Source organism: Natrix helvetica, assembly GCF_964273705.1.
Source record: "Natrix helvetica genome assembly, chromosome: 5".
Lineage (NCBI taxonomy): Eukaryota > Metazoa > Chordata > Lepidosauria > Squamata > Natricidae > Natrix > Natrix helvetica.
This window is the reverse complement of record NC_138551.1, coordinates 105,876,552-105,891,672: the sequence shown is the minus strand read 5'-3', so window position 1 is coordinate 105,891,672 and position 15,121 is coordinate 105,876,552. Positions and strand designations below refer to the sequence as shown.

General features: G+C 42.6%; 1 protein-coding gene across 1 annotated transcript in view; it reads right to left on the bottom strand.

Annotated features, from left to right (window-relative positions):
* PHYHIPL (phytanoyl-CoA 2-hydroxylase interacting protein like) overlaps positions 1-13,464 on the bottom strand; it is a 71,159-nt gene extending 57,695 nt beyond the window's left edge. The window contains exon 1 of the mRNA XM_081954548.1: positions 13,267-13,464. Within this exon, the coding sequence (XP_081810674.1) occupies positions 13,267-13,393 (127 nt within the window). The 5' untranslated portion in view covers positions 13,394-13,464. The remainder of the gene's footprint in view (positions 1-13,266) is intronic.
* Positions 13,465-15,121: the final 1,657 nt, after the last annotated feature.

The window sequence follows — 15,121 nt, the reverse complement described above, 5'->3', positions numbered from 1 at the left end:
GGGGCCATCCTGTCAGGCCTGCAGCCATATTTTCTTGTGGATCTCAGGTCTGCCACACTTTCTATTATTCTACTATGCATTTTCTATTGTGAGAAAATGGGAGTGGGGATTGCAGGAGTGAGATGCTATGTAGCCATAACAAAATTCTTTCTAGAAAGCCAAGGTCACCTCTGCACCTGACCAGAACTGGATGGGTGGAAGCTGCCAGCATGGCAGTGGGAGATTGGACCATGTGATGGACTTGTGGGTGTGGGGTCAAGATCTTGAACTTTCAACTGGGTGGGGAAAACCAGGAAGCTTTCAGATTCGGGTTTTCCCAGATGTGCCAACATGGCTCTCTTAATAAATTGGAATTTTGAGCAATACTTTGCCTCGGACTCTGATTTAATTTTGGATGGTATTTGGCACCTTGACATATCCATTGTTTCCCAACAAACTGCAAATAATACAGAAGTCCTGGTCTGCTGAAGCTGGAAGATGTTACTAGAAAGTCTATTGCTTCACGGATTTCATACGAGAGTCTTCAGCAAAATCCAACACAAATCCATAATCAGAGATTATAACTATACATATAGAAAGGTAAAGGTTACCCTCGCACATATGTGCTAGACATTTTGACTCTAGGGGGTGGTGCTCATCTCCGTTTCAAAGCCAAAGAGCCAGTGCTACCCAAAGATGTCTCTGTGGTCATGTGACCGGCATGACTAAACACCGAAGGGGCACAGCACGCTGTTATCTTCCCACCAAAGGTGATTCCTATTTTTTCTATTTGCATTTTTTACATGTTTTCAAATTGCTAGGTTGGCAGAAGCTGGGACAAGTAAAGGGAGCTCACTCCGTTACACGGCACTAGGGATTCTAACCGCCGAACTGCCGACCTTTCTGATTGACAAGCTCAGCATCTTAGCCACTGAGCCACCATGTCCCTTTTAACAATACATATAATGATGCAGAAAGAGATTACAAAGGCCAGAACACTTGTTGGGTGAGAAGTGAGGTCTGAGAAGTGGGTTCCTCTGTTAATTCTTTTTGCCTGTCATTCTATGGCAAAATGGAATCAGGATTGACCTTAAAAAGAATTACCAAGAGGAAGGAATCAGTAAAACCTCTATTGGCATGAAAACTGGGTTGGGCTTGAAGGAGATTTTATATTGCCAGTAGAAAGAAAGGGAACAGATAATACCTCTGAATGGCAACTATTTTGGAACTGGATGAAAGGCTTGATAAAATAAAGGTGACAACTGTGAAATAAGCAATTAGTCAAGAAAACATAAGTGCACAATTGAAAGAAGAGCTCTTCTATAAAAAACCTCAAATTAATGACTCTGGGAAGTGTTTAAGGAACAAAAGCATTACTCTGGGAGGAATATAATGGTTTAAAGGCATTTATATTAGGTAGTATAGGATGAACAGAAGGATGGTATTTACATCTGACTAATATGAAGCAGCTTGGTAGGAATATTGCCTTGCTAAAAATAGCTTGATTGAGATGCTGTTGTCAACATTTTACACCGATCTGTTATGACTGGGAAAATACTTGGAAGAGGGATGGATTCTGAGCCATCCAGAAGCCAGGATAGTTCAAGCTCTAATCAAGCTGTGCAAATGCCTTGTGTGAGGCAGTGACTGCTCAGCTGTAATATAGGAATTGTTGAGTGACCTTGGTGCACTTTCCATTTGCCTCTAGGACAGGGATGAAAATAGAAAGGGTGGGGGTGCCAGGGATTTGTCAGAGGCTTTCGTTACACACGGAGGGACAAGTTTTGGATTGTTTAATATGTTTTTTATTTGCCTTCTCAATACATCACACCATCTATCAAGAAAAAGAAAAGGGAAGGAGAAGGAGAAGAGAGAAGAGGAAGGGAAGAGGAGGAGGAGGAAGCAACCATCCTGGAAAAGAATTTCAAGGCCACTTGGATCTGGAGATGGAAAATAGCAATAGCACTTAGACTTATATACCACTAATTAGATTAAGAGAGTTGGAAGGGACCTTGTAGATCATCTAGTCCAACCTCCCATCCAAGCAAGAGACTCTACACCATTTCTGACAGATGGCAATCCAGTCTCTTTTTGAAAACTTCCAGTGATGAAACTCCCACAACTTCCAGGGGCAACTTCTGTTTCATTGGTTGATTGTTCCCACTGACAGAAAGTTCCTCCTTATTTCTAGGTTGAATCTCTCCTTGTTCAGATTCCATCGGTTATTCCTTGTCTGGCCTTCAGGTGCCTAGGAAAATAGGTTCACCGCCTCCTTTCTGTGGCAGCCCCTCAAATATTGGAAGACTGCTCTCATGTCTCCCCTGGTTCTTCTCTTCACTAGACTAGCCATGCCCAGTACCTGCAACCATTCATCATATGTTTTAGCCTCTGGTCCCCTCATCATCTGGTTGCTCTCCTCTGCACTCTTTCTAGAATCTCAACATCTTTTTATGGTGTGGTGACTAAAGCTGGATTCAGTACTTTAAGAGTGGCTTCATAGAGTGCTTTTGGAGCCACCCTTGATCTTGATTCTATCCCTCTGTTAATGCAACTTAGAATTGCATTGACTTTTTTGGATGCCACTGCTGGCTCATATCATAGTGCTTTACGGCCCTCTCTAAGTGATTTACATATTGACCCCAACAATCTGGGTCCTTATTTTACTGACCTTGGAAGGATGGAAGGATGAGTCAATCTAGAGCCGGTGTGAATCGAACTGCTGGCAGTTGGTAGCAATACTGAACTCTAACAACTGCATCACAACGGCTTTTTTTACTATGTCTATTAGAACATTATTAGTAGCTGTGGCTTCATTTCTGTACAGAAAATGAATTAATCTAAAGAGTCAAAGGGGGTCCTGAATGACAAGTACCATCTATACTGTATTTGGCTGCAGCAAAAAGGTTTTCCACTTACAGGGACCCCTCCTTCTCTCTCTTGCAATGGACACAAGGACCGTTGGCACTAAGGTCTCCATACATGATGAACCATCAATTCACAATGGTGAAAAAAGTAAGATTCTACATTTAGATAAGAAAAACCAAATACACAAATACAGTATATGCTCAATAGTAGTAACTGTGAAAGGGATCTTGGAGTCCTAGTGGACAACCATTTAAATATGAGCCAGCAGTGTGCAGCAGCTGCCAAAAAAGCCAACACAGTTCTAGGCTGCATAAACAGAGGGATAGAATCAAGATCACGTGAAGTGTTAATACCACTTTATAAGGCCTTGGTAAGGCCACACTTGGAATACTGCATTCAGTTCTGGTCGCCACGATGTAAAAAAGATGTGGAGACTCTAGAAAGAGTGCAGAGAAGAGCAACAAAGATGATTAGGGGACTGGAAGCTAAAACATATGAAGAACGGTTGCAGGAACTGGGTATGTCTCGTTCAGGGGTCAGCAAAGTGCAGCTCTGGAGCCGCATGTGGCTCTTTCATTCCTCTGCTACGGTTCCCTGTCACTCAAAATATGCATCACAACTGCCAATGTGTGACACTCACCGGCACTCAATTTATTGAGCTTTTTGACCCCTGGTAGGCCAACCATGGATAAATCCAAGCAAAGAAATGTTTCAGAAGAAAACAGAATGTTTAATTCACCTACATATGTTAGTTTAGTGGGTGCTCAGGAAATAGTGAGGCATGAGAAAGGTTTTGTGGCTCCCAGTGTTTTCCTTTCTGTGGGAAACGGGTCCAAATGGCTCTTTGAGTGTTTAAGGTTGCAGACTCCTGCTCTAGTTTAATGAAAAGAAGGACTAGGGGAGACATGATAGCAGTGTTCCAATATCTCAGGGGTTGCCACAAAGAAGAGGGAGTCAAACTATTCTCCAAGGCACTTGAGGGCAGAACAAGAAGCAATGGGTGGAAACTAATCAAGGAGAGAAGCAACTTAGAACTGAGGAGAAATTTCCTGACAGTGAGGACAATTAATCAGTGGAACAGCTTGCCTCCAGAAGTTGTGAATGCCCCAACACTGGAAGTCTTTAAGAAGATGTTGGATAGCCATCTGTCTGAAATGGTATAGGGTTTCCTTCCTAAGCAGGGAGTTGGACTAGAAGACCTCCAAGGTCCCTTCTGACTCTGTTATGCTATTCTATCCCAGCCTAAATAGCTGGCACAAGGGAAGACCACTGTGGTCAGTTGATCATCAAAAAGATCCATTTTTCTTCCTGTGTGATCGGAAGCCATATCTGGTCAGGTCCCAAACTGCAAAATAGCTCCTCCCTTCTTCTGGGGGGAGGACCAGAAAAATCACTTGGAAAAAATCTCATTGGACAGAATTAGGGTGTAGTGGTTAAAGTAACCAGGCCCTGTGCTTTTAGCATTTGACCAATATAAAAACTACAAAGATGGATAAAATGAAATTATTTGTAAGACCAAAACCAAATATAAAAGTAGTACTCACAGATTAATACTTTCTGAGCACTGATTCAAAATATCCTTAGCCTTAGCATTAGATTCCTTAGGAATCTTCACATGGATAGAAAACGGATACAGTCTGAAAACTTAGAATGAACACTGGATAGTAACCGCACTCACAACATAAGAAACATTTTGTGTTTGTTTATTCCAGATCGGATGAGATGAAACATTTCACTGTATGCTTTGTAATCTAAATTAAGAAAGAGTTAATATAGCAGCTCAGATAGTATCGGTGCTGTTGCAGACTGATAAGAATTCCCCTGGTGTGGCAGACAACTGGAGCAATGAGTAAAAGTGAGGAGAAGTGATACAATTAACACAATATTAAATTTATCCCTATATTTGCCATCTGCCAAAGTCTTCTTTCACAAGTCTAAGAAAAGAGAGGAAATCTGAAATCCATAAAAACAGGAAGTAGACAACCATGGGTGCCTTGAAATTTGAATCTGGTACGCAGAACGAAAGCTGAGCCATCAATTCAACCACATTTTTAAAGACTATTTTTGTCCCTCCTTTATTATTTTCATAAATAACTCAAGGCAGTGTACATACTTAACACTCCTTCCTCCTCCTCTTTTCCTCTCAATAACAACCCTTTGAGGTGGGTTCGGTGTGTGTTGAAGAGTGACTGGCCCAAAGTCACCCAGCTGGCTTTCATGTCTAAGGTGGAACTAGAACTCACCATCTCCCAGTGACTGACCCAAAGCCACCCAGCTGGCTTTCATGTCTAAGGAGGAACTAGAACTCACCATCTCTCAGTGACTGACCCAAAGTCACCCAGCTGGCTTTCATGTCTAAGGTAGAACCAGAACTCAGTGTCTCCTAGTGATTGACCCAAAGTCACCCAGCCGGCTTTCATGTCTAAAGTAGAACTAGAACACAATGTCGCCCAGTGACTGACCCAAAGCCACCCAGCTGGCTTTCATGTCTAAGGTGGAACTGGAACTCACCATCTCCTGGTGATTGACCCAAAGCCACCCATCTGGCTTTCATGTCTAAGGAGGAACTAGAACTCACCATCTCCCAGTGACTGACCCAAAGTCACCCAGCTGGCTTTCATGTTTAAGGTAGAACTAGAACTCAATGTCTCCTAGTGATTGATCCAAAGCCACCCAGCTGGCTTTCATGTCTAAGGAGGAACTAGAACTCACCATCTCTCAGTGACTGACCCAAAGTCACCCAGCTGGCTTTCATGTCTAAGGTAGAACCAGAACTCAGTGTCTCCTGGTGATTGACCCAAAGTCACCCAGCCGGCTTTCATGTCTAAGGTGGAACTGGAACTCACCATCTCCTGGTGATTGACCCAAAGTCACCCAGCTGGCTTTCATGTCTAAGGTAGAACTAGAATTCAATGTCTCCTAGTGATTGATCCAAAGTCACCTAGCTGGCTTTCATGTCTAAGGAGGAACTAGAACTCACCATCTCTCAGTGACTGACCCAAAGTCACCCAGCTGGCTTTCATGTCTAAGGTGGAACTGGAACTCACCATCTCCTGGTGATTGACCCAAAGTCACCCAGCTGGCTTTCATGTCTAAGGTAGAACTAGAATTCAGTGTCTCCTAGTGATTGATCCAAAGTCACCCAGCTGGCTTTCATGTCTAAGGAGGAACTAGAACTCACCATCTCTCAGTGACTGACCCAAAGTCACCCAGCTGGCTTTCATGTCTAAGGTGGAACTGGAACTCACCATCTCCTGGTGATTGACCCAAAGTCACCCAGCTGGCTTTCATGTGCCCTGATTCACCATGGTTTCTTTTTGAGTGTGTGAATCCAGGCATTGTGTGTTGCCCAACAAAGCCCAGTTTAGCAAATGTGTGAACCTAAAAGCATGTTGGAGTGAGCACATATTGTGTAGGTGCATGTTCTCCACAGTGTTCGAAACAATCTATGGATCCACACATTCAGTCGTGACTCCTGGTGATTGCCCTTCTCTTGGGAAACTTCTAAAAGTGACTTTTCTTTCCTAATTTCTACTCTAGTTCTGAAGTTCCCAAGCGGTCCTCCATCTGAGGTCTGAGCAGGGCAAAGACTGATAAAATTCTATGATCTGCCCAAGTTCATTAGATGTTTCCACAGCTTCCAAATGCATAAAGCAATACTAAAATATTGAATTCGATTCAAAGGGAGCTTCTTTCTCAACAGCACAGATGGATTTCACCTCACATCTCATTCATCAAAAGCTCTTTAAAAGAAAGAAAAAACTCCAAATTTGGAATTGGAGTTTTCAATGCTTCTTTGCTACCATCTAGTGAATGTCCTGGGTTTTATTGCTCATGTTGGTATGCCCCACTATTGATCTTTTCCTTGGAGGTAAAGGTAAACGTTCCCCTCAAACACATGTGCTAGTTGTTCCCGACTCTAGGGGGCAGTGCTCATCTCCGTTCCAAAGCCGAAGAGCCAGCGCTGTCCGAAGACGTCTCTGTGGTCATGTGGCTGGCATGACTAAATGCCGAAGGTGCATGGAATGCTGTTACCTTCTCATCAAAGGTGGTCCCTATTTTTCTACTTCCATTTTTATATGCTTTCAAACTGCTAGGTTAGCAGAAGCTGGGACAAGTAACAGGAGCTCACTCCATTACACAACATTAGGGATTCGAACCACCGAACTGCCGATCTTTCTGATTGACAAGCTCAGAGTCTTAGCCACTGAGCCACCGCATTCCTTGGAGGGACCCTCAAAATATTCAGAAACCTCTAGAACATAGGATATTATTTATCAGTGGTTTCCTTGGTGCTTTTCCCGCTTAAAGACAATTCATTGCTGAAAGCAATTTATGCATAGATTTCTAGATACAGAATTTAATAAGATTTCCCCATACAGTAAAGGATTTATTGTCATTTAACCATAACTCCATTAAATAATCTCAAAATATTGCCTAGATCAATATAATTTTCTGCTGAATTAAATAATCAGTTAAAATGATTCTTTTAACTGTCTTTTTAAAAAAAGCTTCCATTAATTAGCAGCTCTGGTTATCCATGAAAGATGCATTCCTCAGTCTAGCAGTTTTGAGATACGAGCCATGGTGTCTGCCATGTTACATCAAACAACTACACAACCAGGGTGTTTTTCACTGAATGTGTCAAAGCAACATTAGCATCTTTTCCCAAGAAGGGCAAAACTCTTTAGAACTGGATTCTGAAGCTGGGCATATTACTTAACTGTTCTCTATAGTTAAATGTTCCCTTTTCTCAAAAACTGCAAGTGATCACTAAAAAAAAAAAGGATCTAATTGTTATCTATCCAATCCAGGCATGATCCAGTCCAAAGGAAAGTGATTTTAATTTCCACCGATGTGAAAATTAAATCCACATCTATGTTTTAATTCTTCCACAAAATTAGATCCAGGTTGAAAAAATCTGTATAAACAAGCAGCTTTCTGGATATCTTTGCTGCCACCTACCAATTGCCAGGATTTCTGCACCCCAGATATGATAACTCAAATTTATATGAAATCAAAGTAACAGTTGTAAAAAGTAATCAGTGCCTTAATTCTATTGTGTAGACATTTACCAAGATAATATGGAAAGATCATCAATACGTTAATTATAATAAAACAATCTTGCTTTGAAAATGCAAACCCACAAATGAAAGGATTTGGAAAAACTAATGAGGTGCAAAATGAATTCCAGATAGCTAATCATTTATTTCTCTTTGCTCAGAAAGTCATTAATATTGATGTGTTCATTTATAGCATGGATGTTTACAAAATGCAATGCACAGCCACATTTGTAAAAGAGATTTGCCGATTCTCTAAGAGAGGTGGTGCTACACCTAGTTGCTAGCAGGTTGTAGCTCTGATGGGAGAAGGCAGACTTGGTTAGTGCTCCTCCATCATCAACATAATCCATGGGAACCAATCTGTTCAAAGGATGATGGTTCAGAGAGCAAGAATCAATGAATCTGTAGCAGTTGGTGCAATATGATTACTAGCCCATGCAAGTAGAGGTTTGATCAATGCTACTAGGCAACAGTCACAACCGCCTCCGCCTCCTCCAATTGGCTGACTCTTGTTCATGAGGGGTCCAACCTAGAAGTACGGAGGAATTTCCCGAAAGAACCATTAATCAATGGAGTCGTTTGTCTCCCTGAGTTGTGGGTGCTCCATCGCACAATTGTCCAGTAATGGGGAACTTTTTTTCCCTCGGGTGCCAAAAGCATGCACGTACATGCCCACACCCATAATACAATTCCCCCAGGCCCTGCCCCTTCCTGAGCATGTGCACATGACCCCCCGTGCTCCCCCACACACGCATGCACGACCCCTTTGCCATGTTTTGGGCCTAGCAGGTCTCATTGAACCCTCCAGAGCCCAGAAACAGCCCATTTCCTGACTTCTGGTAGGCCCATTTTTCACCCTCCCCAGACTCCAGCGGCTTTCTTGGAGCCTGGGGAGGGTGAAACGGCCTCCCCTGCTCCCCCCGGAGGCTCTTCAGAGGCTGGAAACAGCCCATTTCCCAGCTTCCGGTGGGCTTGGTAGGTCTGTTTTTTGCCCACCTCAGGCTCCAGCAGTTTCTTGGAGTCTGGAGAGGGCTACAATGGTCTACCCCGCCTCCCAAGGCCCTCTGGAGGCCAGGAATGGCCCATTTCCTGACTTCTGGTAGGCCCATTTTTCACCCTCCCCAGGCTCCAGAGGCTTTCCCCCAGGAAGCCCTCCGGAGGCTAAAAACGCCCTCCCAGCTTACCTAGCAACACGTAGAGACTCCTGGGAAGGGAAGGCAGCGTGGGCGGGCCAGCTGAAAATCAGCTGGCCAGTGTGCACATGCACACTGGAGTGAGCTAGGGCAATGGTGGCATGCCCATAGGTATGGCTCCACATGCCACCTGTGGCCCGCGTGCCTTAGGTTCGCCATCACGGATTTACGGTCTTCGTTAAACAGGGAGTTGGACTACAAGACTCCAAGATTCCTTCCAGCCCTATGATTCTCTCTCTCTCCCTTCCCACCCTTTTTCTCTGTGGTGGCGCAACAGGCTCAGGGTTGACTCAGCCTTCCATCCTTTCCAGGTCAGTAAAATGAGGGCCCACATTGTTGGGGTCAACATGTAAGCCACTTAGAGAGTGCTATGAAACACTGTGATGCAGCATATAAGTCTAAGTGCTATTGCTATTGTTATCTACAGACTCCAACGAATAATTAGAACTGCAGAAAACACAATTGCTAACAACCTGCCTTCCATTGAGGACTTGTAGACTGCATGAGTCAAAACGAGGCTGTGAAAACATCTACAGACCCTGGACTTAAATTGTTTCATCTCCTACCCTCAAAACGATGCTATTGGACATTGCACACCAGAACAACTAGACAGAAGGACAGTTTTTTCTCCAAATGTCATCACTCTGCTTAACAACGAATTCCCACAACACTGTCAAACTATTTACTAAGTCTGCATTATTATTACTATTAATCTTCTCATCCTTCTTATTACCTATCTCTTCCCACTTACGACTATAACTGTTGCTTGCATTTTTACTATTTATATTGTTCTAATCTTTCCTAGTATGATTTGATTGCTTATTTAGTATACTATGACTATCACTAAGTGTTGAATCTTATGATTTTTGATGAATGTATTTTTCCCTCTCTTTTTCCTTTTCCTTTTCCTTTTATGTACACTGAGAGCATCTGCACCAAATTCCTTGTGTGTCCAATCACATGACCAATAAAGAATTCTATTCTATTCTAACCACTTAGAAAGGGCTGTGAAGCACTGTGATGCGGTATACAAGTCTAAGTGCTATTGCTATCTATTTACAGCATCTCTATATCTATCTATCTATCTATCTATCTATCTATCTATCTATCTATCTATCTATCTATCTATCTATCTATCTATCCATCCATCCATCCATCCATCCATCCATCCATCCACCCATCCACCCATCTATATCTCTATCTTTCTATTTATCTCTCATCTATGTTTTCGAGTTCAACCCCCTTAGCTAAAACTTCCTCATATCCCGAGATCAAGTTAAAGCCTGTGTGTGTGCTTTGAGTTGAGATTGTATATTTGGTTTTTGAACTCTGCAACCTTTCTTTGAGCCAGGCTTCTGTGCAATGAATATGATGTATCTTAAAAACTGTTTGCTCCTTGCTTTTTTTTAAAGTATAATTGCAGCCCTAGGCTAGACAGTCATTTGCAGTTCCTGACAAGGAAAGATGAGAAAAAGGGAAGACAAATCAGCTAAAATGTCTCAGCAAAGTCTGCTAGACAAGGGAACCTTGAAAGTAACCTCTTGCCCAGTTTTATTTTCTTAGCCAGAAACCATGCATGTGTGGTCAAAGCATTTTGTAACCCACTGAGGAAGACGAGAGAATTGGGGTGAAGAGGAGAAGACAGATCTGAGTCTACCAATCACAGTGCTCTGCCTATTATTCTTCTCTTCAAGCTAAACATCTTTACCAGTCTCTCTACCAGTCTTTTAGAATAGAATAGAATAGAATAGAATAGAATAGAATAGCTTTATTGGCCAAGTGTGATTGGACACCAAATCTGTCTTTGGTGCAGATGCTTTCAGTGTACATAAAAAGACATGAAAAGATACATTCGTCAAGACTTATAAGGTACAACACTTAATGATAGTCATCGGGTACAAATAAGCAACCAGGAAACAATCAATATCAATATAACTCATTAGGTTACAAGCAACAAAGTTACAATCCTGCAGTCATAAGTGGGAGGAGATGGATGATGAGGAACAATGAGAAGACTAATAGTAATAGTAATGCAGCCTTAGTGAATAGTTTGACAGTGTTGTGGGAATTATTTCTTTAGCAGAGTGATGGCGTTCAGGAAAAAAAACTGTCCTTGTGTCTAGTTGTTCTGGTGTGCAGTGCTCTATAGCGTCGTTTTGTGGATAGGAGTTGAAACAATTTATGTCCAGGATGTGAGGGGTCTGTAGATATTTTCATAGCCCACATTTTGACTCGTGTAGTATACAGGTCCTCAATGAAAGGCAGGTTGGCAGTAACTGTTTTTTCTGCAATTCTGTTTTCCATGGCTGTCTCACATTGGTCAATCTATACGATGTCAAAGGAAACTCAAAAGACTGTTTTGATTGACTATCTTCATTATCTTTCTGATCCAAACTAGGCAACATGTCTTTATCTCCCCATAAGGGAGCTGCTTCTCAGAAACTTCAGCTAGCATCGAGACTGCAGCATTTCACACATAAGTTCCCCAAGACAATATAAAACCAAGAAAAGAATAAATAGGTAAACTGTTGCCCAGAGAGAACCAGAAGGTAATGGGAAAAAAAGCAGGTCAAAACTCTACAACTGCACTTTGTATACGGAAGGAAGTTTCTGGAGGAAGACCTCCCTCTCACCCCATGACCTTCTCTGGGGTCTACAGAGGAACAGGTAAGAAAACCAGACAAGTGCCAGACGGAGAGAATAGCTTGAAGATTGCAATAATGGGAACAATCTCTGCTTCTTCAGAAGTAACATGAGCCCTTAAAATGAACTCACTCCTTCCATGGAAACCACAATTCCCCCTTCTTTCAGGAAGCAACTCAGACAATAGATGAGCTGGGACTCAGAGAACATCGACAGCAAGTCCTCTAAAGCAACATTCTCTCCCAGAACCTCAGCCTGGTCTAATAAGGGCTTATTGTTCTATGGTCCGTTGCACTTGAGAATATAGCTAATATACCCAAATCAAATTGCAATGTGGCCAAAGGCTAGCACACTTACAGACAAACGTAACAAATCAAACACAAGAGGGCTTGTACACTTAAAAAGTTAAGCTATAATAATTAAAATAAGATTGCTACTGATGAGAATGACCAGATGAAAGAAATTTGATTTCACCCCTTTGGTGAGGCCCAGATACCTACAAGGTAGCCTTCATTGAGAAGATGTTAATTTCCCTGGTTTTTAATATTTCCAGATATTTTTCTACTGGAGTCTGTTTTCTCACCCACATTGTCATTTGCCTTCTTTGTTTCCCCATAATTCTTTCCTCCAACAGTTCTCCTTTATTCTGAGGTTTTTTTTCCCCCTGCAACTCTTCTTTGCTTTCTTCTCTTCCCCTGGCTATGGCCGCTGAGAAACCAGTTAAGGTGTAAATATCCAGCCTTATGAAATAGCCATTTTTGCATATTAGCATACTTTGGCCAATGGTAAATATCCATAGGATATGTTCCTAAACTGAAAATTACATTTACCCAATTCCATCCACATTCAGTTACCAAAAATATCTGGAGAGGAAGGAAGGAAGGAAGGAAGGAAGGAAGGAAGGAAGGAAGGAAGGAAGGAAGGAAAGAAAGGAAGGAAAGAAAGGAAGAAAAATGGAGAGAAGGAGGGTCATGGAAGAGGGAGGGAGGAAGGAAGGAAGGAAGGAGATGGAGAGAAAAAGGAAGGAAGGAAGGAAGGAAGGAAAATGGAGAGGAGGAGGGTCATGGAAGAGGGAGAGAGGAAGGAAGGGGATGGAGAGAAAAGGGAAGGTAGGAAGGAGTTGGAGAGGGAAGGGAAGGAAGAAAGAAAGAAAGAAGATAGAGAAGGGAAGGAAGGAGATGGAGAGAAAAGGGAAGGAAGGAAGGATTTACACCAGCAGGGATTTATTTATTATTTTCTTCTGTCACAAATGTCTGTACTTATATAGACGAAATAAAACAAGGCATCAAAATTTGGAAGAGATGTCCTAAAAACTCTCCTTGGTTCTATCCTTAATTTCTTTCTTAACCAACCCAAATGTCACCAAAGGATGTGGCCTGCAAGACTTGCAGTGAAATGTGGCAGTGTGGAGCCACCCAGCCCACCTTAGCAGGTCTTCTCCAAGGATTCCATGCCATTCCTATCCACCTCAAGCTCTCTATTTTTCCACCACAACAAATCAGCCTTCCATATTCAGATCTCACCTGCCTGTCCGAGGTCCCCTCCTTGCTGTTGCTTGGTTTTCAAGGTGTTTCCTCTCCCGACTTTTGCAAATGATGAAGTTCTTCCCCAAGTCTGCAGCTCTTTCTGCTTGAGTGTGGAGGGCATCATTTTGGCAACTGATAGCTTCTTCTCCTTCCGAGAATAACTTTGCTCCTCACAAAGAGAACGGATGGCATAAACACTGCCTCCCAATCCCTCTTTGTGCCCCTTTTCTTCAGTGCCTGCTCTGATGCCAAGTCCTTGGCAATGGTGCTAAAGATCGGGGAACGCTGCAATTCATTCATGGATCATCTTGCAGCTACGATGCTCCTTTCGTTACTGCGATTGAGCTTAAAGGGCTTTTTGTTCACTTTTTGGGCACGAGAACTCAGCAGATCTTGTGCCACTGTACACATTGAACCACAGAAGTAGAATACATCATCAGGATTTTCGCTAATGTTTTATGATTTCGTTAGCAGGCTGTCATTTCTATTGTTGTAAATGAATCTATGTACATGTATGGTACTATAAGATGCTCAGAGCCAGTATTCAAGTGGAACAGGACGTAAGCCTAGTAAAACAAGCAACAAATTAATCAATAAACACCAGCTGGTCCAAATAAGTTATTTTCCCTATCATCCCTGGTCAGTAGGACAGTCCATGGATCTGACCTATTTGCTTTATGCTGCAGTTTTTACATTAACATAGAAATCCACTATTCTGACCTAGGCTTGCAGAGAAAGCATAAATCACAATCTTAGTCCCAAAACCCCTTTTTTATTTATATAGCTGTAAATTATGGTCATTAACAGGCCGCAAGGCTTCACAAACAGTCTGTGAAGATTCCCGACAGATGTCTGCTCAAGTTGCCACAGTCTTTCAGAGGAATGTTGATAAACACCCACTTTATCTCCCTGGGAATGCTACCACAGACCTAATTGCCAAATGCAGAGCAAAGCCAAACTTAGCACAGAGTCAGACAGAACTTTTCAAAGCTTGAACCAACCAGATGAACAAATTGCTTCCTGCAAAAACTCACATTCTGTTCGCTCCTCTTTTATGTCTTATGGGAGGGGCCAATCATCTCCAAGCCTTACTCCCAAGTTGACCCTGTTTTCTTAATTGTTCTTGCCTTCTGGCAGCTCTGCGCATGCGCACACCGGGAACAGGTTCCTGCTGTTCTTCTGCCTTGTTGATGTCAGACTCCAGAGGCAGCAAATAACTACCAGATGGCCTTGGTCCTCTCTCTGCCTCCAATGCAGAGCCGTCATCCGAGCCTTCCCCAGACTCCAGGACTGGCCCATGTTCTTCCCCAACCTCCTCACTGTCCGAATCTGCTGCCAGCTCTGCTGACCACTGGTGGGACACAACATCCACTAGAAATCTCCAGATAGGGATTGCAAATATCATCATCCCCTGCCTGCCTAGCCAGTAGACATTTGAGATATCTGATGGGGACCCAAACAGCACCTGTGTGAATTGCAGTGGCAAAGACATCTGATTCACTTCCCAATGTACTAGAAGCCATCTAAGATGCATTGAGGTCCACCACAGAATCCTAATTGTACATTTTCTATGGTCAGTGAAGCCAACTTTCTGTCAGCTCTGAAAACATTGAATTTGCAGAGGGTAAGGATGATTTGCTGTGAAGACTCAGTGAGTTACCCATCTGACCTACTTGTCGAAAAAGTACATATTGGAATAAAAGAAAGGAATTAAGTAAAAGTTCTCCAGGAAGAAGACTCCCAAGACAGTGCAGAAAGGCTGAAACAGCCAGCCCAAAAATAGATGTTAAAACACTTTAGGACTGACCACCATATGACCCCAAAGCAAGAGACCAATCTGGCATTGGACAGC